Source organism: Mobula birostris, chromosome 22 (assembly GCF_030028105.1).
Source record: "Mobula birostris isolate sMobBir1 chromosome 22, sMobBir1.hap1, whole genome shotgun sequence".
NCBI classification, from domain to species: domain Eukaryota; kingdom Metazoa; phylum Chordata; class Chondrichthyes; order Myliobatiformes; family Myliobatidae; genus Mobula; species Mobula birostris.
Window position 1 is genome coordinate 48,845,166 of NC_092391.1, and position 24,834 is coordinate 48,869,999.

The window sequence follows — 24,834 nt, forward strand, 5'->3', positions numbered from 1 at the left end:
GAGTATCCTAACTGGGTGCATTATGGCCTGGCATGGAAGCAAAATGCCCGGAATCAGAGAAAAAGCTACAGATAGTGATGGGTGCAGCCCAGTCCATCACAGATTAAGCCCTTCCCACCAAGAAGTACATTTACATGGAGTGCTGCTACAAGAAAGCAGCATCCATCATCAAGGACGCCCACTATCCAGGCCGCACCTTCTTCGTGCTACTACGCTCAGGCAGGAAGTATAGAAGCCTTGGGACAGACACCATCAGGTTTAGGAACAGTAAATACCCTACAGCTATCAAGCTCCTAAATCGGGGTGGATAACTTCATCATGACTACTCTGAACTGATTCTCGAACGTTCAGACTCACTTACAAGGACTCTTTGCAACTCATGTTCTCAGTATTATTTTTATTTGTACAGTTTGTCTTCTTTTGCACGATAGTTGTTTGTCAGTCTTTGTCTGTTTATGTATAGTTTTTCATAAAATTCTATCATATTACTTTTTCCCCTTTAAATGCTTGCAAGAAAATGAACTTTAGTATACGGTAACTTTGATAATAAGTTTACTCTAAATAACTGTATTTCAAAAGCTGTATTGTTGAAAGATTATAAACTAATTGTCTACAAGGAGTTTCATTGATGTAAAAATATCCTCCAGAATTTTCAAGTTGGTCTTTGGGCATATTTAATTAGCTATAATCTGTAAAAAGTGAAAAATAAGTGTGCTTCCTTCTGTAACCAAAAGCAAACTGGGAAAAACATGGAATCAGTTGAATTATTTACTTGCTTTCTTCCCATCCCTTCTTCACTTCACCTAATAAGTTATATTACGTAAACCTGGAAACCAGCAACTCTATTTCCCAGACATCTCACCTCTCCCGGAAGTTCCGGGAGTCTCCCGCATATCGATAGTGGCTCCCTGATGCCGGAAATTATATACAATATCCCAGAAATCGATTTTTTTGAGAAAGAAAGGGAGAGGGAGAGGGAGAGCGAGCATCCTGATTGGTCTCTCTTCGTGCTAAGAGTGGTCCCCAACCACTGGGCCACAAGGAAGCAATATGATTTGGCGATATGAAACTATATGAGTCAGCTGCACCTTTCTTCATTCCCCGTCACGCACACTGTTGAATTTTAACCCATGCGAGGTCATCAGTGACCAAAGACATGCAAAGGAATGGGTCCGTGACCCATTTGTGAATGTCCCCGGTGAATCATCCATGTCAGCGCGGGAAAAAGATTAACTCCTCGAACTTGCAAATGACGGCGGGCTGAAAAGTATGTTTGACATAACATCTCTGCCGGTATTCTAGATCAAAGTCAAGGCTCAATATCCTGAGATAGCCATGAAAGCACTGAAAACGTTGCTTCCATTTCTAACATATTTCTGTGAAGCGGAGTTTTCTGCAATGAATGCAATGAAAACTAAATTGCGGAATAGACTGGACATAAGGATCCCCCTTCGAGTATCGCTGACTCCCATCACCCCTCGATAGGACCGTCTTGGTGCAGGAAAACAAGCCCAGGGCTCCCACTGATTCATCAATGTTGGTGTGTAGCAATGATTTTATATGTTCATACGAGGAAAATATGCGCTGTGTTTAATATCCAAACGTTACTTAAAATGTTATGATGCTGTTGACTTATAAGTGACTAATCAATGGTCCCCACTCTTCGGGCCGTGAAGGATACAATGGTGGCCGGAACACACCCAGCACATCTTTAAGAAAAAAGCCAAAATAAACATGCTAATTAATTACGTGCCAGGCGGCATCTAATCAATTAGTTTGTTTATTTCGGCTTTTTTCTTAAAGATGCACTGGGTGCGTTCTGGCTACTGCTGCATGCTTCGCGGCCTGGAGATTTGGGACCACTGTTATAATTGACTTCTCACTACATTCATGCGAGGAAAATAGGCGCTGTGTGTTTAATATTAAATTCGTTAGATAACCCCCTTTAGAAACGAAATTGAGTGTATTGGCTACTTACAAGTGATTTACAGTTGACTTACAACCTACATTCCGGTCGTGTTTAACATCCACCCCCACCCCCCCGGGTCGGCCGGTCCGCAAGAATATTGTCAATATTAAACCGATGCGCGGTGCAAAATAGGTTGAGGACCCCTGATTTAAACTAGCTGGCTAGCTGCCAAGGAGCAATGCTATTGATGCCCTACATGAGGAGGCCAAACTCCCTGTAGTCTTGCTTAAAGTTGTAATAGAATAAACATGATAATATAAGTACATATTTTAATGTCACATTTTCCGCATATATCCAACTTGGTTTACAGATTTGACAAAATCATTAAACAAAGTATTACATACACCCTTGGAGGTCGACGGTGGGGGGGTGACGGGGGGGATATGGGGTTGCGGGGGGCGGGGGTGCTACCTCCCAGAAATGGTGGTGCTACCTCCCTGAAATGAGTTTTTGCAGGGTGGGATGTCTGATTTCCACAAGTGATCAGCACAAAGAAACCAGATGCAATTTGCCACCAAGGCCCCTACAGACAACATGTGGTAATTATACGTGAGGATCTGAACTTGTGCACAGATTCAAACATTAACCATGTTCTCACCAGCTATATGGATCCAACGCAGGTACCTGTTGAATTCTTGTTCTACCTGCTGCTGTCTTCTCAGTTTGAGAAAAGCCCGTCTGTTCTCCACCCTTTCTCTTTCCTTTGCAAACTCACTGCAAAATAAAAGTAGACTTGTTTCTTTTTTGTTTGTTTTGTGCTAAAAGAAAGTAATTGCGTTAATTAGCATGTTACAAAACAAAGGCGGAGAAATGGCCATCACTTCAGGGTTTTGCTCACCAGTTGATCCCAAAGAGGAATTGAACAAAAAAAAGAATTGACCTTAATGTTAGTTTTCAGTTTTAAAATAAAATAAAAAATGCTGACAACACTTAACAGCTAGGTACCATCTTCAGAAGCAGAAACAGAGTCAGTATTTCAAGTTGAAGACCTTTCATCTGGGAAAGAGAGAAATAGTTTTAAGTTGGAGATGAAGATCCTAAGGAGCTGAGGACAGTCGTAACCAACCTTACTTGGCAAACCAGTACTTAAGATAGTGAAGAGTCAAAAATCTGAGTGAGAACAAGGAATGCTTGTGTGTTGAGTAACACAGTTGCAGGAATTGCTGACTTTATTAAGATTAGACATGACTTGGCAAATGTAGACAGGGAGCAGCTACTTGCAGGTAAAGGGAAGTGGCAGTCTTTTAAAAGTGAAATACTGAGAGTTCGGGGCTGACGTGTTGCTGTAAAGGTGACGAGTGAATGCGGCAAGAAATAGGAAGAGTTTGATAGGAAAATAATGAAACTGTATGGTTGGTGTACAGTACTAAAGATCCTAAAAGACCTCCTTCAGCAGCACAGAGTGTTGTGGGATGCTTAAAGGGCAAAGAACCGCCATGAACTATTATTGGCTGATAAAATTAAGGAAAATCCCAAGGCATTTTATGAGGAACAAGATGGTAATCAGGGAAACAGTGGGTTCCTTTATGGACCGAAGGAGAAATCTGTGTGGCACCAGAGCAAGTGGTAGGGTCTCACTGAATGCCTTTCAGTTGCATTCACTGAGAAAGGCAATTGTATTGCCATTGTGATGGTGAAATTTTAGAGCACATTAAAATTAAAAAGGAGGTACTGTATAAGGCGTCTTAGTGAGTCAAAGGAGGGAATATCGCAGAATGCTAAGAGAGGAGATTGTTGGTACTCTGAACAAGATAAATGAGATAGCAATTGACTAGAAGACAACAAATACGGTCATTTATTTAAGAAGGGCAGCAAAGGTAATCTGGGTTACTACAATCCAATTAGTCAAACGCCAGTTATAGGGATATTATTGGAAAAAAATTCTTAGCAACAGCATTAATCCACCCTTAATTGGTCATGAATAGTCAGCAAGGGTTTTGTTGGTGAGGGATCTTGTCTGATGAGCTTAATTGATTTTTTTTGAAGAGGTAACTACATATATTGATGAGGCAGTTGCTTGATGTGGTTTACATGGACTTCATTGAGGCCTTTAATAAATTCCCCAAATGGAAGGCGGGCCAAAAGATTAGAGCCCATGAGATGCAAAATGGATTGAAACTTGACTTGGTTATCAAAGAAGATGATGGTATACCAGTAACCTTTGTTGGGATTCTGACTGTTTTCTGTATATATTACTGATATGGACATGAGTATACAAGATATGACTAGTAAGTCTGTAAAAGAACCAACATTGGTGGTACTGTTGATACTGATGAGGATAGTTTGAGGCTACAGAACACTGTTGAACAGCAGGCAAATTGAGCAGGGCAATGGAAGCTGGAATATAATGCTGATAAATGTGAGCTTATGCACCTGGGGAGGGGTGTGGGTTCTAATAAAGGTTAGATATATACCCTGAATGGTAGGACCTTGGGAGTATTTAGGATCAGAGAGACCTGATTGTAGAAGGACACCCTAGAGACAGTTGTCCATTCTAAATGCAACCACCAACCGAAGCCGATCACTCTAGACCAGGGGTCGGCAACCTTTTTGCCTCTGTGGGCCAGATCGCGTATTAATGAGCAGACAGTGGGCCAGATAAATGCCATAAAAAACTTGAAATATGGGAATTATTCATTTTAATACATCTAGTTATGTTTTGCCTCAAATTAATGAATAACGTATGCTAGAAAATCATTTGTGCTTAAGGTTGCCTACCCCTGCACTAGACAGTCAGATCTTCTCATGCCCTAGGTTCCTTGTGTTCACTTGCTGCACCTTCAGACAGACTAAAGGAGATGCCAGACATCCCAGTTTATTAAGTTCCAAACTGCCATCAGTAATGTCAAATGATCAGTTTGGTTTCAGCAAAACAAGGAATAAAGGAGGTGGTTATTGGTGGAAGATCAGCTGGTTGACTGCAGAGTAAGTGTGAAGGTGTGATGGCTTCTTCTCCTTCAGTCTAATTTGATGTAATGAACGCTTTCTCGAAATGAACTAATGCTACTTAGTTTTAGTGCTGTATGTGCCAGGAGAAAACAGACTAGGATTAAAGAATTACATAATATTTTTGTGGGATTTGGGTAACTCAGGTAATTGATAAGCTAGCTTTGGAAAGTTGAGAAAACTTAAAAACTGAGGTTGCAGGAAATCTGAAATATAAAACAGAAAGATGCTCAATACGCTGGGTCGGTAAGGCAGCAATGGTCGTAACAGAAATACTTTGACTCCATTCCCAAGTCCACATTTGCTGCCTGGGCTGCTGAATACTTTCAACATTTTCTATCTTTGAGAGCCAAAAGATACTAAGACTGCAGGAAGTGGTTCTGACAATTTTGGACACCTTTCTTCTCCTATTCAACTTCTTTTTTCTCATCTTCCTTTTTCTTCTAGTTTCTTGTGAGTATCTCTGAACTTGCTCATTTCTTGAGAAATTAGGTTAAGTTTACCCTCTTCCATTTCCATAGCACTTATGTCATCGTCCTCCTTCTTTTCCTTTTTCTTCTTTCTAGGATGTGCAGCTTGATCTTGGGAAGGTGCATTGAGTTCAGTGGAGAATTCCCTCATTAATCTTTCTGTTATTCCCTTTCCAATCTGATCTCTCCCCTTGGTCTCCTCATCCACATCATCTGATGAATCTTCTGTATTTATAACTTCATTGACTACTTTCTTTTTGGCCTTCCATTCATTTTGCTTGGCTTTGGTCCTTGCATCTACTTTTACAAGCAGCTTTTTGCCTCCCACTTGAAGTTCATGCAATAACCTTAATCACGCAAAGTAGATTCTGGTTCTTTGTATTCACAAAAGCTGAATGCTTGCAACTTCCCTGAAGTTCCTTGAACTCTCTCCCAGCTTAAAACCAAGCCACATTCTGCAAGTAACTGTCTAACTAACATATCAGAAGTTTCTCAGATATGTTGCCTATAAAAACTGTTGTAGTCGGACCACTGCTTTTGTCACTTTCACAATTCTTCTGAGCAGCATGGTGCTTCCTTGGCCCAATATGCTTTCCAACTAGAGGTACAGAAGTTGACCCAAAACATCTATTTGCCCTCTTTTAGTTAACGGTTCATGGTGCACAGTACGGCAGTTGTAGCATGTCCAGTACCTTTCGTAATTCGTTTTCCATTGACTCTGTTACAGGGGATGTGGCATGCAAATGGAGGATGGATCTCCAATCAAGTTGTAGTTGTCTCAGCCAATCACACCCCCACAATGTTGGTCCTTCTGTTTTTACCACCTGCAAGCTCAATGTGGTTTTTTTTGATTGTTGTGGTGTTTCACTGTCAAGAACATCATTCCCACAGGAGTTACCTTTTCTCTAGTATAAGATCTTAGTTGGCTATCAGTGGGCTTCAGTTCAGTATCTTTGAAATACCATTCAATCTCATTTTGTGGAGTGACTGAAACAGCTGAGACAGTGGCCAATTCCATTTTAATTAATTATCCATTTATTCTGGTGTAAGCCATATTGTGTGTCTCTTGTTAGTTTTCACACGTAAATCTCATGGCTGCCTAGTCCTGTGTCACTGTCGTTATTATCAGATTGTTCATCACCAGCATGCAGATTAGTGCTTTGTTTGAAACTGAAACTCGACTTTCTGTCTTTTTGTCTTCCCTGTGCAGTCCATTTATTTTTGTCTGCCCGACATGCTCTTTGTATATGTCCTACTTGGTTGCATTTTCTGCAAGTTTCACCTTTAGCTCTGCATTGGTCTGGTATGTGTCGCAACAGTAACACAATTTGTTCAGCCATGCAGCTTCCTTTTTCAGACATTGCAATTTTGTTCATGCTCACTTTCCTTCTTGACTGCAACTCAATTGCATCTCTGTCTGTGGTTTCCATTGATACAGCTACTTCAACTGTTCTTTTAAATGTAAGTTTGCTTCAGTAAGGAGTCGTTTTTAAACGTTTTCTTGTAAGATTCCAGGAACTAAATGATCTCTCAGTGCATCATTAATCCCATTACCAAACTGACAATGCTTAGACAATTTCTTCAATTATACACTGAAATTGACTCCCTTTCCTTTTGATTCAGCTCATGACACCTAAAACATTCTGCAATCAACAATGGTTTTTGTTCTAAATATTCCTGCATTACTTTCATAATATCAGGAAAGCTCATTTCAGCTGGTTTGAATGGAGCAGTTAAACTTCAAAGCAAACTCCGTGCCTTTAATCCAAATGCACTCAGCAAAATTGGTACTTGTTTCTCATTGGCTTTTTTTATTTGCTTTAAAATATGCTCAAACTTCTCCATATATAATATCCAGTTATCTGTTGTGTAATGAAACATGTCAATCTTTCTGATGTAGCCAGTCATGTCTGCTCTTTTTATTTAATATCATTATCATCTGGTACTCATTATTTATGAACCCATGAACTTGTCCATCTTCTGCCTTCTTTTAAACTTGACTCTGTCTTCCCTTCCAAAGAACATGTGCTGTGATTCTTTTTTAACTCATAAGGCTTCTTGCTGCACTTCAACAGGTAGGTAGTTGTCTCAGATTCATTTAAAACTGACTCATCGTCACTGTTGTTTTGTAACTCCAAAACATAAAACTAATTAAAAGCAAAAACACTAGGCTAGGAATAAAAGTCTAACTTTGTTTTTCACTTTAGTGAGGTGCAAATGATGTGGTGGCGTAAAAGACATACACAATTCACTAATTTTTATATATAACCTATAATGAACTATTTAAATTAACAAGAAAAAGCTTCACAAAACAATATATTTACAATATTACTCAAATATTACTGAAATATTAAATACACAATAATGTCCATGCACCAAGTTAAGGTTATGCTGTTGAAATTAATCTCACAACTGCTCTGCAGCAGTAAGTTAACTTTTCCAAGTGTGGAGGCTCAAAGCAGCAATGGCGAAGTAAGGAAATTAAAGTTCTCCAGCTGAGCACACAAAACTAGCCCGGTACATTGCTGAGGGAGTGTAGCACTCTCAAGTACCATGTTAAACTGAAGTTCCTCTCAGGTGAAAGCAGAAGATATATCGTAAGGAAGATTCAAGGAACAATCCTTTGCTAACCTAGTCAACCATTACACTTCATCAACATCACTGAAACAAGTGGTCTGATTCATATCAAATGCGCCTTTCCTGGTTTGTTACTACTAACCAGTTTTATTTAGATTTAGATTAGATTATGAGAACACTCCTTTATTGTCATTTAGAAATGCATACATGCATTAAGAAATGATACAATGTTCCTCCAGAGTGATATCACAGAAAAACAGGACAAACCAAAGATTAACACTGACAGAACCACATAATTATAAAATATAGTTACAGCAGTGCAAAGCAATACCATAATTTGATAAAGAACAGACCATGGGCACAGTAAAACAAAGTCTCAAGTCCTGATCGACTCCCGAGTCCCCAATAGCAGGCGTCTAAAGGGAGAAACTCCCTGTCATAAACCTCCAGGCACCAACAACTGCCGATGCATTGGAAGCACCCGACCACAGCCGACACTGAGTCCGTCCATCTGAAAACTTCAAGCCTCCGACCAGCTCCTCTGATACAGCCTCCCGAGCGCCTTCGACCTCACCCCAGCCGCCAAAACAAGCAAAGCCGAGGACTCAGGGCCTTCTGCTCTGGAGATTCTGGACCACACAGTAGCAGCGGCAGCGAAGCGGGCGTTTCAGAAGTTTCTCCAGATGTTCCTCTGTACTCTCACATCTGTCTCCATCAAATCAGAATTGTGCATGGTACCCTACTTGACAGATTACAGATATCATTCACCAGAGAGGCTGCACGTGCTGCGTCATGCCGCCATCTTCTCCTCCTCCTCCAGTTGCCGTACTTCCTACATTTTTGAAAGTTCAGAAATGCTTGAATGGTTTTAAAGTACCTTGGGATGCTCTGAAGTTATAGCTGGATATTTTTAAAATTAACAAAATTTAAACAACTTTTCTAAACACTGCTCATTGTTTCTCACCCTTAATTGAAACTTTTGTTCATTCTCTTCAATTTATTTTCCCTAATATTTACATTGTGTTAAATAATCTGGTTCAGACCAAAGGTCCATTGACCTTAAAACAAGATGTCCAAGATGGTTGGAATGGATATAAATGAGCAAAAGCAAAACAGAACCTTATGAAGTGCAAATCTCCAGATTCCAGCATCTGCATTCTTTGGTGTCCACACAAAAGTGCTCCCTCTTGAGTCTCAAATAAGCTTCAACTTATGCATCTCAAAGATTCATGAGCTTTACTCGTTCAGTTGTCATTTTAACCTCTACCATACACTTAAGGCAACCAATGCAAATTAAAAGTTTGATACATTTTAAGTGCAATATATATTGAGCAAGGTTACTCTTCTGCAATTGTAAATGCAGGTCAGAATTAATTTCCCACCCTTAAATATTCCCCCAGATAGAAAATACCTGTGTACCGCTTGTTTATGTTTGCAACAGTTTGAAGAAGCTCTACAAGCTAAACCTGGTTTATATAGGCATTTCAAAAGCTTTTAAACATTAATAGTAAAATGTACTAAGAACCTAACCAGTGGAATAAATAATAGAAATAAATGTTTTATTTTCAATGATTAAAAAATATCAAACATTTTAATTGTTGAACTAGTCACTTATTACAAATACTTGACTGTAATTCTAAACCCATTTTTCAACTGTGAAAATGAAGTTAAGTTAGTTTATTACATTTCAAGAAATCAATATACAGTGGATTCTGGTTAACTGGGACACATCAGAGCGTGTACATTTTGGTCCAATTAAGCAAGCAGCTGCCCCAACTAGCCAAAGTTTTAAGGAAATAGTTTAAAAGCCATAAAAAAGACAAACTACCACTTAACTAACAAATTATGTATTTAAATGAAATGCAGAACACATTAGAATATTATTGATACTGCTACAGTATTATAAAACTGTGCATTAGTTCCTAATAGTTACCGATGGAGGAATTCCGCATACACTGTCTGTTATGTTTTGTTACTTCAAAATATTAAACTAATTCAAAGGAAGGCATGGGAGTCTGAAATGCTGGTCTAACTTTGTATTTATTTTAGGCGACACACACACATATGATATAATAGCATGATGATGTAAGCAATTAGTACATTTTTAAATAAAACCCATAATTAAGTAATTAAGTGAACAAGAATGCTTAATCAATTACTCAAATATTATTGAAATACTAAATACATGAAACCCCTCCCTGCTGAGCTATAAACTTCAACGCAATAGAGGATGCGTCACAACTACATACACCGTATACTCTACAATACAGCTACTATGTACAGACATCCACAGCATAGTAAATTTAAGTTGTCCCATTCAGGCCTTAAGATTTAAATCGCTGAGAAGGAATTCTTACTCTTGTGGGATAATGTCTTTCCTGACAAGGGTTGGGGGGGAGGTGGTCATACTACTTGGCAGGTGATACTTGTGGCTGTGAAACAATCTCAGTTTCTGGGGCCTCCTCTATGGTGGTTGTAGGAGTTAATTCTGAGACTGCAGGAAGTGGTTCTGACAGCTCTGGGCACCTTTCTTCTCCTTCCTTTTTCTTCTTCCAGTTTGTGCACCTTGATCTTGGGAAGATCCATTTAGTTTACTGGAGTATTCTCTTATTAATCCTTCTATTGCTTCCTTTACAATCTGATCTCTCCTCTTGGTTTCCTCGTCCAGAACATCATCTGATGAATCCTCTGTTTTTGTGTCTCCATCGATTCTTTTCTTTTTGGCCTTCCATTCATCCAGCTGGGCTTTGGTCTTTGCATTTTACAAGCAGTTTTTTGATCTTGCACTTTAAGTTCATGCAATAACTTTAATGCACACAGAGTAGATTCTGGTTCTTTTTACTCACAGAAGCTGTTGCTTCCAACTTTCCTGAAGCTCCTTGAACTCTCTCCCAGCTTAAAACCAAGCCACCTTTCACAAGTAACTGCCTGATTAACATAACAGAAGCTTTCTCAGATATGTTGCCTACAACAACTGCTTTAGTCAGACCACTGCTTTTGTCACTTTCATGATTCCTCTGAGCAGTATGGTCCTTCCTTGGTTCAATATGCCTTCCAACCACAGGCACAGGGGTTTGCCTCAACACTAGTTTGTCTTCTGTTTGGCAACTGTTCATGGTGTTCAGCATGGAGACAGTTGTGGCATCTTCCAGTACCTTTCTTAAATCACTTTCAGATGACTTCATTGCATGGGATGTGATTTACAAATTGTGGATGGTTCTCCAATCAAGTTGTAGTTGGCTCAGCCAATCATACTCCCACCATGCTGGTCCTTCTGTTTCAACCACATACAAGCTTAATCTGGTTTGTTAGTTGCTGTTATTCATACAGGAGTTATCTCTTCTCTAGTATAAGTTCTTAGTTGGATATCTGCAGGCTTCAGTTTAGTATCTTTGAAATGCCATTCAAACTCATTTTGTGCAATAACCAAAACAGCTGAAACAGTGTCCAATTCCATTTTAATTAATTTGTCATTCACTTCTGGTGTAAGTCATATTGCTTGATTACAATTGATTCACATTGTAAATCTCAAGGTCACACAATCCTGTGTCATTCTCATCAGCATCAGATTTTTCGTCAACAGCGTTCAGATTAGTGCTCTTTTTCAAACTGTAACTTGACTTTTTATCTTTTCTCTTCTCTGTGCAGTTCATTTATTTTTATCTGCCCAACAAGCTCTTTGAATGTGTCCTACTTTGTTGCATGTTCTCCAAGTTTCACCTTTAAAAATGCATTTGTTCGGTGTTAATGAGACCCTGCCACAATGGTAACATGATTTATTCGGCCAGGCCATTTTCTGTTTAGACATTGCAATTTCATTCACACTCACTTTCATTCCTGACAACGACTCAACTATGTCTCTGTCTGTGGTTTCCATTGAAACAGAAAATTCCACTATTCTCCTGAAAGTAAGTTCTGCTTCAGTTAGGATCTGTTTATGAATGTTTTCTTTAAAGGTTCCAAAAACTACATGATCTCTTACTGTATCACTAAGCCCATTACTGAACTGATAATGCTCAGACAATTTCTTCAATTCAGCCACATACGCTGAAATGGACTCCCCTTCCTTTTGATACTGCTTACGAAACCTAAAGTGTTCGGCAATCAACAATGGCTTTAGCTCTAAGTGTTCCTGCATTACTTTTACAAAAACACCAAAGCTCATTTCTGATGTTTTTATTTTTGGAGCACCTAAACTTCAAAGCAAATGCAATACCTTAAAATCCAAAGCATTTATCAAAATAGGCCAAGGACAAGAAACCTGCAGATACTGGAAATCCACACAAAATGCTGGAGGAACTCAGCAGGTCAGGCAGCATCTATGGAAAGGAGGCAATAGTTGATGTTTCGGGCTGAGACACTCTATCAGGACTGCTGGGCCTCAGTTCAAAACGTTGACTATTGACTCTTTTCCATAGATGCTGCCTGACCTACTGGGTTCCTCCAGCATTTTGTGTGTATGTGTGGCAAAACAGGGACTCGTTTCTCATTGGTTATTTCATTTCCTTCAAAATATTGTTTCAATAGTTCAGTATACATGAGTCAATTACCTGCGGTGTAATCAGACATGAATCTTTCTGATGTAGCCAGCCATTTCTGATTTTTTCTAATGATTATTACCACCCAGTACTCACTCTCTATGAAGCCTGGAATTCTTCCTTGCTCCTTATGAACCCATAAGCTTCTTCCATTTTCTGACTTTTTTTAAACTTGATTGTCTCCTCCCTTCTGAAGAAGATGTGTTGTGCTGCTTTTTTTTTTAACTCAACTGTCTGCATGTGCTGGGCTATGTATTTTACTCGACACTCCTTGCTGCGTTTGTTTAGAGAGACTTTTCGTCCCTCTTCCCTCTGGGAGAAGGTTCAGGAGCTTGAAGACTCATACAGCCAGATTTGGGAACAGCTTCTTTCCAGATGTGATAAGGCTGCTGAACGGATCCTGACCCGGATCTGGGCCGTACCCTCCAAATATCCAGACCAGCCTCTCGGTTTTTTTTCACTACCTTACTTCCCATTTTTCTATTTTCTATTTATGATTTATAATTTAAATTTTTAATATTTACTAATTTTATCTATTTTTAATATCTTTAATATTTAATATTTGTAATCCAGGGAGTGTGAAGCGCAGAATCAAATATCGCTGTGATGATTGTACGTTCTAGTATCAATTGTTTGGCAACAATAAAGCATTAAAGTATAAAGTCTAAACTTGAATGTGTCACTGCACTTTAACAGCTCGGTGGCCATCTCGGGTTTGTTTTAAAAATTATTCGTCACCAATGTCACGCTTTCTAACTTCAACATATTAAACTAATTCTAATGAAGACATGGGAGTCCGAAATGCTGGTTTAACTTTGTCTTTGTAAGCGAGGCACACACGTATCGCGTGGTAACGTGATGACATATGCAATTAACATATTTTTACATATAACCTGTGATTAATTATTTAAATGATCAAGAATGCTTAATCAACCTATATATATATAAGATGACTCAAATATTATTGAAATGTTAAATACACAGCACTGTTGCATTCTTATGATTGACAATAAATGAACAAAATCAGCACAGACTTGTGCACTGTGGTTTACGGACTGCCTTCACACAATGCTATCGATGATTGCATCCTCCAATTCTTTACTTTCATTGTAACATTCAAGATGAATGTTAATACCTTCAGATTCTCCATAGCTCCCTAGCTCACTGAAGCAGTGAAATCTTTTCATTTTCACCCTCGGCCGTTTCTTGTATCTCCAAGCCTGAGAGCTTGAAACGGCAGTGAGCAAAACGGTTCTGAATCATCTTACTGTTTTTTTCTCACCAATGATCAGAGACAAAAATAAATGCAACTGATGCTATTTAAAAACTATTTGTTCTAAGCACTGTGTAGTGTGTAACTACCACCCAAGTGCACGCGCCAGTTAGAAACTGTTCGGCAACAATCTCCTGCCCCAATTAAGTGGCTTAGTGCCCCAAGTAAATGAAGGGAATCCCAATTATACTCTTGATTTAGTTTTTGTTCTTTAAGAGTTGGTCCAAATAAGCAGCTGCCCTGATTAACCGATGGCCCAATTAACCAGAATCCACTGTATTCTTATTGTAAGGAAAGTAAGCAAATTGCATCCTGTGATGCTCCTCGGTTATATTTGTTCATGTGACACTTGTTAACGTGCAACTGAGTTTGAGCAAAAACCTGAAAAATAAAGTCTCTTCAGGAAAAAAAAACTTTAGACCTTCAAGTGCTGCCCCAGCCCAGGTTCTCAATTGCATGTGAACAAGTAGATTTACTTCGGAACCAACAGTTGGAGTACCTTTTTAAAAGCAGCTTTAAATGCACTTTTCTTAATTGCATTTAAGCAAACAGTTTGCTGAGCAGTTCACAATTTTTTTTTAAATACTTAAAAATTGTAATAATAGTTCAGTATATTGTGAAATTACTGTGAAGCATTTGATAATGTGATTGACAGCTGCCATCTTTAGTAACACAATCTGAAGGTGTGTGCATTTGAATGTCTGTTTTAAGACTATTAAATGAACACTTGACCTCACAATCTGTCTCGTAATGATTTTACAGCTTATTGTCTACCTGCACTGCACTTTCTCTGCAGCTGTTAGGCTTTATTCTTATTGTTTCGTCACAGTGCCCTGAGTAATGCTCCGATCTGCATGAACAGTACGCAAGACAAGCTTTTCACTCTATTTTGTCGCATGTGACGATAATAAACCAACTCCAATTCATGAGCATGGCATGGCTTGGGAACTTTGGAAGGGAAAATTTCACTGATCACTGTAGCGAATCCACAGGTACTAATAGGTATGAAGCAATATGGGCCAATATACAAAAGAAACTCTCCCAAGGTAGAGTCCCAGAAGCTGTGGCCAGTGCCTTTTTAAAGCAGCTTTAGATGCACTTTACTTAATACTTTACTTAAAAATACCTCATTGCCAATGTCATGCTTTCTAACTTCAAAATCTTAAACTAATATCTAACGAAGACATGGGAGTCCTAAATGCTGGTTTAACTTTGTTTTTGCTTTAAGCGAGATGTGTACATATCACATGGTAGCTGTGGTTCCCACAGTTCCGGTGGAATCTGCAGAGAAACTAACTCTGTCAGACACATTGATGTCTCGCACAATAACTGGACCACCCACAATGGAAATATTATTAGGGACAGGATGGAGAATGCAGAACAAATTCCGCTCACGGAAAGCCCTAACTGCTGTCTAAAATGCACTAGTTGTCTAAACTTTAAATACACTTGAAATGCTTCTTGAATACACTTAAATGCATATTAGATGCAGTAAAACATTTGAAAATTATTAGGAGCACAAAACACATAAAACCATTTTAACTAAATTCAAATGCAGGTCGGCTGCCTCGAACCCAGCAGTCAGTAATCCGGTTCCACTGCTGGTTTGGACATAACTTTCGCCAGCCTAATTTCAAATTTCCCGCATCGCCGTGCCAACCCATTGCCACTGTTTCGGTGGCACCATTAGCAGAATCAGCTGTTGGCACGGTCTTTAAAAGAAGTGAGTTGTTCCTCTGTGTCATTCTGCATTTATTTTCATAACCTCATCTAGCCCCAGTCGTGTCTTCATTGAATAAAGAAAGCGCCTCTCGTGGTGTAAAGCACAAACATCTGTACAAGATAAGGTGAAAGTTCTGAGAAAACTTCACAGTCTGTGAAAAGCATGTGCAACTTGTATAACATTGGTCTGTCCACAGTTTATGATATAACAAAACAAAAAGTAAAGTTGCTCCAGTTTTTTGCCGACAATGAATAAAAAAAAACAGGTGTGCTTAAGGAAAACAATGAAAGATGTTCTATCTGTTGCGATTGAATCTGGATCTACCACTTCTGCTGACAGCTCCACCACCCTCTAACAAAGAAAGTTCCCTTCAGGTTCCCCGTAAGTATTTCACCTTTCACCTATGACCTCTAGTTCTAGTCTCACCTATCCTCTGGGTGAAAAGTCTGTATTTACCTTATCTATACCCCTCATAATTTGTATACTTCTGTAATACACACATCCTTCATTCTCCTAAGCTCCAGTGATGAAACCCTAACCAATTCAACTTTTCCCTTCAACTCAGGTCCATAAATCCCAACAATATCCTTGTAAGTTTTTAAGTCGGTTTGTCATGTGTTTTCGTGATATCATTCTGGAAAAGCATTTTATCATTTCTTAATGCATGCATTACTAAATGACAATAAACGGGGACTGTGTGTCCTCATAATCATAATATAATAATAAATTTTCTTTGCACTCTTTTAAGCTTATTGATATCTTTCCTCTAGGTAGGTGACCAGAACTACACACAATACTCTAAAATTCAACCTCACCAATGTCTTCAACAGCTTCTGTAGCAGGAAGGCCAGTGTGCCAAAAGCTATCTTTATGACCCTATTTCAGGATCATGACGCTACTTTCCAGGAATTATGCATCTGTATTCCTGGGTCCCTTTGTTCTTCTGCACACTTCAGTGCTCTGCCATTCACTTTGACGCCAATACAAAAGTGATCATGGCCAATGTATATTGGACATCCTTGTTCAATATTATCTTCAGTCTGTACGTACCCCGTAACTGGGTTGCCAAACCAGCAGAAATGGACCACTAGTTGGAGTCTGGATTACTAGAAACTAATAAAGTTTTATTAAAGAAATAAGTTACACAGTAATCTAATTGTAAGGATATAAATGCAACAGGTTAGCAATGATAAAACACACATGTACACAGAACTAGGGCAATAAGAATCAACCAAGCTCTAGCGCAGTCTAGGGGTAAAATGATCAGTCTTAAGTGACGCAGAGTTCAGTTCAACTTAGTGCAGTTCGCAGTAATCGCTGTTGTGCCATTGGAGAGAGAGAGAGAGAGAGAGAGAGAGAGAGAGAGAGAGAGCGATGCAAATTTGATTCAGGCAGACCTTTGATGTTCTTCGCAGTTGGTTTCCGGCGGACCCCTTTTATATCTTCTATCCCGCTGTGGTCACTGACTGTGACCCCTCCGTTCCGGATACGACTATTCTTCCGCGGTGAACCCGGCACCCAGGCAAGGGCGGACACACACACCAGGTTCCCACCAATCGTACCTTTGCACCCTGTGCGTCTATGGTTGGTTCCTGCGAACCGGACCTCCAAACTCCCACCAACTTGTGAGGGCACACTGCTCTTCCAGGGTCTCGTTATCTCGTGATCTCGTGGTGTGTGTCTTGCCTTAGCGAACCTGTTCTTTTAATCCCCCTGCTGGGGTATCGCCTGTCCATCAAACTTCAAACAGTTCAGGTTCAAACCAACCGGTCTGTCAATATTCTGAATTGTGTTTCTTTTCCGTTATCTCTCTCTCCTCTCTCATTAACATCTTGAACGTTTCTCCATTGTCTCCCTTATCTCTCTCTCATTAGCATCAATCGTCTGATCACTTGGTTTGTCGTCACACCCCTACCCTTCAAAGGATTTTTTACTGGGGTAAAAATTATGGGCATGAATACATTATTAGATACACACTAATATACAGGGTCATCAGCTATTCCGCTAATACAGAGAACTTTAAGTTTTCAACACCTTGACCGACAGTCAGCAATCACATTGTCCGTTCCTTTTATATGTTTTATTTTAATATCAAATTCCTGTAAGACCAGGCTCCAACTTAGCAACCTTTTGTTTTTATCCTTCACAGTGGCCAAAAACACTAATGGGTTGTGATCAGTGTAAATTACCAGTGGTTTCCGTGCCAGACAAATATAAACCTCAAAATGTTGTAATGCTAGTATGATGGCCATTAACTCCTTCTCCACAGTGGAATAATTTCTCTGATGGATATTAAATTTCTTAGAAAAATAAGCCACTGGGTGGTCAACCCCCTCTTTGTCTGTCTGCAACAGCACCGCCCCGGCTGCTTCGTCGCTAGCATCTGTTGCTAGGGAGAAGGGTTTTGAAAAGTCAGGCGCATTCAGCACAGGATGGTGACACAGAATCGCCTTCAGACTCTCGAAGGCCTGTTGACAAAGGTCGTTCCACACAAACTTCGCATTCTTTGGCAAGAGCTTAGTAAGAGGGAGGGTAATATCTGCAAAGTTTTTGCAAAACTTCCTATAGTACCCCACCATCCCCAAGAACCTTCTCAGGGCTCTCTTGTCTGTCGGGGTGGGGACCTCCGAGATAGCCCGCACCTTAGCCTGCATCAGAGCCAGCTGCCCCTGTCCTACCACAAATCCCAGATAAGTGACCTTCGCGTGGCCGAACTCACTTTTTGCGAGGTTCACTGTCAGGTTGGCTTCCGACAGCCTCTTAAACAGCTCCTCTACTGCCACAATGTGCTCCTCCCACATGTCACTCCAGACCACTAAATCGTCAATATACGCTTCTGTGTTCTTTAACCCTTTAATTGCTGAATTAATCATCCTCTGGAAGGTCCCTGGGGCGTTTTTCGTGCCAAAAGGAAAAACGTTATACTCGTATAACCCGGATGGAGCGACAAATGCTGAGATTTCTCCCGCCCGGTCAGTTAAAGGAGCGCACCAATACCCTTTCAGCAAATCGATCTTTGTGATGTACTTAGCTCTCCCCACTTTATCGATGCAATCGTCTGCTCATGGGATGGGGTACACATCAGTTTTTGTGATGGCGTTCACTTCTGTAATCTGTACAGAATCGTATACTCCCATCGACTTTCGGGACAACCACACAGGGGGACGCCCTTCCGATTTGGAAGGCCTAATAATATCTGTGGCTAGCATGTGTTCAATTTCTTTCTCCACTAGTTTGCCCTTCTCCAAGTTCATCCTATAGGGGTGTTGTTTAATAGGCTGGTCTGAGGTGACAACAACATCATGCACCGTCCCTTTGCATCACCTCGGGACATCGGGACATATGTCTGCATGCCGGTTAATTAGCATTATCAGCGGCTCGCTCTGTTCGGGGGTTAGGTGAGAGACCTTATCAGCAAAATTGGCAAAACAATAGAGTCCTCCAGTCGGGTCGGCACCATATTTATCTTTTCAAGATGGGTTTTCCTCGTATCATTTGACACCCCAGTCTCATTAATTTTCGTGATAACACCAACTAGATCTGCTTTCTGATCGTGGTAAGCTTTTAACATGTTAATGTGTACCAACTGTGTGGGTTTACGCCTGTCCGGCATTTCAATAACATAATTCAAAGGGTCTATCTTTTTAATTATTTTGTGCGGACCGTGGAATCTCACCTGGAGGGGGTTGGTTACCACTGGGAACAGAACTAGGACCCAATCGCCCACTTGAAACACTTGTTCGTGAGCACGCCTATCATACCATTGTTTCATTTTAGTTTGAGACTGTCGTAGATTTTCTTTGGCAAGGTCACAGATCCTTTTAAGCCTCTCACGAAATTTTAAAACATAATCAATCACAATAACTTGGACTGCCGGACTGGACCATTGCTCTTTCAGTAAGGTCAGGGGGCCTCTGGGCCGATGACCGAAGACAAGCTGGAATGGGCTGAACCCCAATGACTCCTGAACCGTGTCCCTCACAGCAAATAGCAAAAGAGGCAAAGCATCATCCCAGCCCCTAGCGTTCTCTTGACTGTAAATTTTAATCATGGTCTTTAATGTTGCATGGGTTCCAATGCCCCTTGGGACTCTGGGTGGTACGCGGAGGCAGAAATCTGTTTTGCTCCCATCTCATCCAACATCTGTCGGAATGTGTGAGATGTGAAGACACTCCCCTGATCTGACTGGATTTCCCTGGGCAGCCCCACCGTAGTGAAAAATTTCACAAGTGCCTTTACCACTGTGGGAGCCTTGACACTTGCCAGGGGCACAACCTCCGGAAACCTGGTGGAGGCGCACATCATAGTCATCACATACTCCCGCCCACTGGCAGTTCTGGGCAGGGGACCGACAAAATCCACGATTATTCGGGAAAAAGGTTCCCCGAAAGCGGGTATCGGTCGAAGGGTTGCTTTAGGCAGGACCTCGTTCGGCTTTCCTACCACCTGACATAGATGATATCGCCTACAATATTCAACAATATCCTTCCTCATGTTCGGCCAGTAAAGCACTTTCATAGTTCTATCGACTGTTTTCTTCACCCCAAAATGTCCACCGAGGGGTATCTTGTGGGCCAGGTTAAAAATCTCACCCCTATAAATTTTCAGCACTACCACCTGGTGCACCACCCCCCATTCCTCATCTGCGGGCACGGTACTTGGTCTCCATTTCCTCATTAGTACTCCCTCCTTCACATAATAGCCCACTGGCTCCCTTTTTAATTCTGCTTCGGAGAGAGCTGTCTCCGTCAAAACCATCAGCTCCTCGTCTCGCTCCTGTAACCGTATAAATTCCTTCCTTACTAATGATAAGTCTACCTCAACTCCCTCACTTCCTTCCGCTCCACTATGCTCCTTCTTCTCACTTTCTAACCCCTCCTGGTACAAGGCTGGTAAAAATGTCTCAGATAAATCTACATTCGCTTTGGCAGCCTTTCTGGACATGCGCCCAGTCACTGCGCAAACGGGATAAACCTGTGAGTCCATGGGCGGGGCCTCAATGCTGGTAGGTTTGCTTGTCAATATTACTGCTGGGTACACCTCTCTGCCGGCGAGGTAATTACTGAGTAAGACCTCCACGTCTTCCATCGGTAGTTCGAGCCTCACCCCGATCGTGACCGGTCCGGAGACCAAGTCGCTTTTTAGGTGTATCTGATGCAAAGGTACTGCTTCAGTCCCTTTCCCACACTGCCTTTTATCACACTGACCTCTCCAGTCTAGGTCTCTGAACTAAAGTCTAAAACACTCCTTAAGATCAGTTACTGACAAGCTCCAGCGTCTCTCCAGATCCACATTGGAACTGGGTTTGACACCTCCTTCATCGACACCAATCTGGCCGAAATAAACTTCTCGCGCCCTTCCTGAACTTTATCAGACCTCTTCTCCCCTAGTGGTTTGTTTGCCGGCTCAAAACAGCCAGTCGGAATCGTCGTTTTTCCTTTCCCCGTCTCCCTCTTTGGGGCAAAGCACCTGGACACAAAGTGACTGGCTTTCCCACAATTATAGCATACGACCCCAGGAGACTTCCTACCAAAGTGCTCCCTGTCTTCCTTATCCTTCTCACTAGTCCCGGCTTACTTTCTGATTTTTCCGGCGGACTCTCTCTGCCCTCTCAACTACCCTTGTGGTAGCTTTTACTCGGGTAAACTTGGCTTTGTGTGTCAATGCGTACTCATCCGCTAACTTAGCAGTTGCGGCTAAGGTTTCTGCCTCTTTCTCATCTAGGTAGGGTCTCATACCTTCAGGGACACAACCTTTAAACTGCTCAATCAGTATTAGCTGTAGCAGTCTGTCATAATCCCCAATGACCCCTTTCAAGGCGCACCAACGCTCACAATACATCTGCATCTCACGGGCAAACTCTAAATACGTGCGGCCCCACTGCTTCCTCACATTCCGGAACCTCTGCCGGTATGCCTCTGGGACCAACTCATAAATCCTGAGTATCGCCTCTTTCACCACATCATACCTCTGGGCATCTTCTGCGGACAATGCCGAGTAAGCTTGTTGAGCTTTTCTTTTAAGTACGCTCTGAAGCAAAACAGCCCACTTATCCCTCGGCCAGTCCTGACTTGCAGCGACTTTTTCAAAATGTAGGAAGTACTGATCAACATCGGCCTCCTCAAATGGGGGAACCAGCCTAACCTCCTGGGTCGCCCTGAACCCTCCACCTTGGTTCGGCATTGGGCCCTGCGCTAGTGTCATCCTTAACTTCTCCAGCTCAAATTCCCTGTCCTTCTGCTTCTCTCTCTCTTCTCGTTCTGCCTGTCCCTCTCTTCTCGTTCCAGCTGTTTTACCCGGAACTCATGCTCGAGTCTCAGTTTTTCCATCTGCAGCTGCACTGCTTCTCCACCAGGTTTGCCCATAGATACCACCTCCAGCTCCCCTTGGGGAAACACACTTTTAGATACATAATGCTCAATGATAGCTCTGTGCATCTCCGTTCTCCTCATTGTCAACTTCCCCTTAAAAAGATTCAACCGTTTGGCAACTGTCGCCAATTCTGACTTCCTAGCATCCTCTAATGCCTCCAAGGTTGGCGCCTTTAGAAATTCTTCAATCTCCACTTCTGCTGTTTTCCCTTTCTTCCTTTCGGGAATTTTAACCCAATCAATTTACCCAGTCCCAAATTTGGCATTCAAAATCCCGGACGAGCCCCCACTTATGTTACATACCCCATAACTGGGTTGCCAAACCAGCATAAATGGACCACTAGTTGGAGTCTGGATTACTAGAAACTGATAAAGTTTTATTAACGAAATAAGTAACACAGTGCTCTAATTGTAAGGATTTAAATGCAACAGGTTAGCAATGATAAAATACACATGTTCACAGAACTAGGGTAACAGGAATCAACCAAGCTCTATCGCAGTCTAGGGGTAAAATGATCAGTCTTAAGTGACGCAGAGTTCAGTTCAGCTTAGTGCAGTTCGCAGTAATCGCTGTTGTGCCATCGGAGAGAGAGAGATGCAAATTTGATTCAGGCAGACCTTTGATGTTCTTCGCAGTTGGTTTCAGGCAGACCCCTTTTATGTCTTCTATCCCGCTGTGGTCACTGACTGTGACCCCTCTGTTCCAGATACGACAGTTCTTCTGCGGTGAACCCGGCACCCAGGCAAGGGCGGACACACACACCAGGTTCCCACCGATCGTACCTTTGCACCCTGTGCGTCTATGGTCAGTTCCCGCGAACCGGACCTCCAAACTCCCACCAACTTGTGGGGGCACACTGCTCTTCCAGGGTCTCGTTATCTCGTGATCTCATGGTGTGTGTCTTGTCTTAGCGAACCTGTTCTTTTTATCCCCCTGCTGGGGTGTCGCCTGTCCATCAAACTTCAAACAGTTCAGGTTCAAAGCAACCGGTCTGTCAATATTCCGAATTGTGTTTCTTTTCTGTTATCTCTCTCTCCTCTCTCATTAACATTTTGAACGTTTCTCCATTGTCTCAGGATCATGATTCTACTTTCAAGGAAATATGCATCTGTATTCCTGGGTCCCTTTGTTCTTCTGCATACTTCAGTGCTCTGCCATTCACTTCGACGCCAATACAAAAGTGATCATGGCCAATGTATATTGGACATTCTTGTTCAATATTATCTTCAGTCTAATGCTGTTAGGAAGCACAGTTCTTATCACTGTATGAATTGCGTTGACTGTTCTATTTGTTACTTAAATGAGAAGTAAATTAATAATTAATAAAGACACCATCGCTAAAACTTGGTAGTGTGCCTTAGTGGAGAAGTACTGGGCATTAATGTTTAACTTGTCCCACAGTATGGAGCTAAAATGCAGACTAAAAAACTACAAGGGCAACTGTCAGAAAACAGCTGAAGGGTCTTGACCTGAAATGTCTTTCCACAGACGATGCCTGGCCTGTTGTGCTCCTTTAGCATTCTGCATATGTTGCTCGGATTTCCAGCATCTGCAGATTTTCTCTGGTTTGTGATTGCAAAAATAAATCTTTACTTTAATTTTGATGAGGAATCTCATTGACAGGGGTGTGAAAACTGCATGTGCTGTTACCTTTTACAGTGCATAAATCAATAAGTTCTTTCATTTAAATAGCACCTTTTTATGCAGCAAAGGAATCAAGGAGCTTTAAAGTCCCAACGTGGACATCCTTGCATTGCATCTGCCATGTGTCCACCCATTCTGATTCTCGACATTCTCCTCAGAACTCAACCCAGCTTTGTGTCTTCAGCAAAGTTGGAGACATTTTGCTTGGCATCATTTACTGGGACCATGAACATTGGGACTTCAGCACTTACTTATCACCGCTTTAGTCACTAGTTAAAGTCTAGTCATAAAAATAACCTGTTGATTCCTATTCTCTTTGTTCTTCCCATTAACTAACCCGTTCACATAGCTATCCATATCCCCATTTGACTCTCTGCATCCACTAGTTACCATGTTTCTGTTGGAGGGAAAAGATTTACCACCATGCACTATTTTAATACTCTTTACATCTTCCTCTTTCTGGTGCTGCTCTGTTCCCATTTCAATGTCATGAAGAACTACCACAGTTCTCCAGTTGAGTTAGTGAGTCCAGCCAGTTGTTTATAATGGTTTAGTATAGCATTTGCATACAACCATTCCATTTGTGAGGCCATTAAAGTGTTTCATCTACAATGAAAATTGAAAATCCTGGAATAGTGGCCCATAGAGCTATGGGCCAATGTGATCTCTCCGCAGGGTGAATATCCCCAGTAATTCCTGTTTTTATTTCACTTTTCCAAAATCTGAAGCTTTTGCTTTCTGGAAGGCTTGCCTCCTTCAGTGATCCTGTGATCATGTAATCATTACACAACTTAAAAAATGTACACTTATCTCACTTCTGCACATCTTTTCTTCCTTCAAAATCTCACTGACCTTGAGACTGCCCATTTGCACTGGCCTGCATTCTCCTGATGTCTCTGATTCTCCTCCTCGTTCTTTCAATTTCAAGTTTAAAGTCTTCAAGTTTTGTGCCTCGAAATTGAGCTGTGTATTCCCATAATCAAGGTGATCAATCCGTATCACAAAATGCACTGGTCCTGACACAGAGTTTCTGGCTGAAGAAGTAGGTGTGAGGTGACCACTAACAATTCCCCCAGTGTCAGATGAACAATAACTTACTTCTATTTTCTGCATTTTGCCTACTTATTGGATTTCTATTGACTGTGTCAGAACACACCAATGGATGATGAATCACATTTGGCACAGAAGTATTGTCATCTAAGTATGAAACATGTTTGAAAGTCAATAGGTATTGTTGCTATTTGGGCTGCATTTGTCACGCAGGTCAAGCCTGCCAAGTCTGTATGAATTCCCATGGACCAAAATGTTTCTTCAGAAATCCT

The 24,834-nt window shown here is 41.2% G+C and overlaps 1 protein-coding gene across 3 annotated transcripts in view; it reads right to left on the reverse strand.

Moving 5' to 3' along the window:
- The window catches only part of cacna1ba (calcium channel, voltage-dependent, N type, alpha 1B subunit, a), a 927,013-nt gene that overhangs the window by 267,775 nt on the left and 634,404 nt on the right, over positions 1-24,834 (reverse strand). For 2 of the 3 annotated variants that reach the window (XM_072240685.1, XM_072240684.1), the window contains exon 10: positions 2,568-2,683. In XM_072240685.1, coding sequence (XP_072096786.1) covers positions 2,568-2,683 — 116 coding nt within the window. Of the gene's footprint in view, positions 1-2,567; positions 2,684-9,373; positions 9,389-24,834 lie in introns of those variants that run through there. The other variant, XM_072240686.1, reaches the window with a different exon arrangement.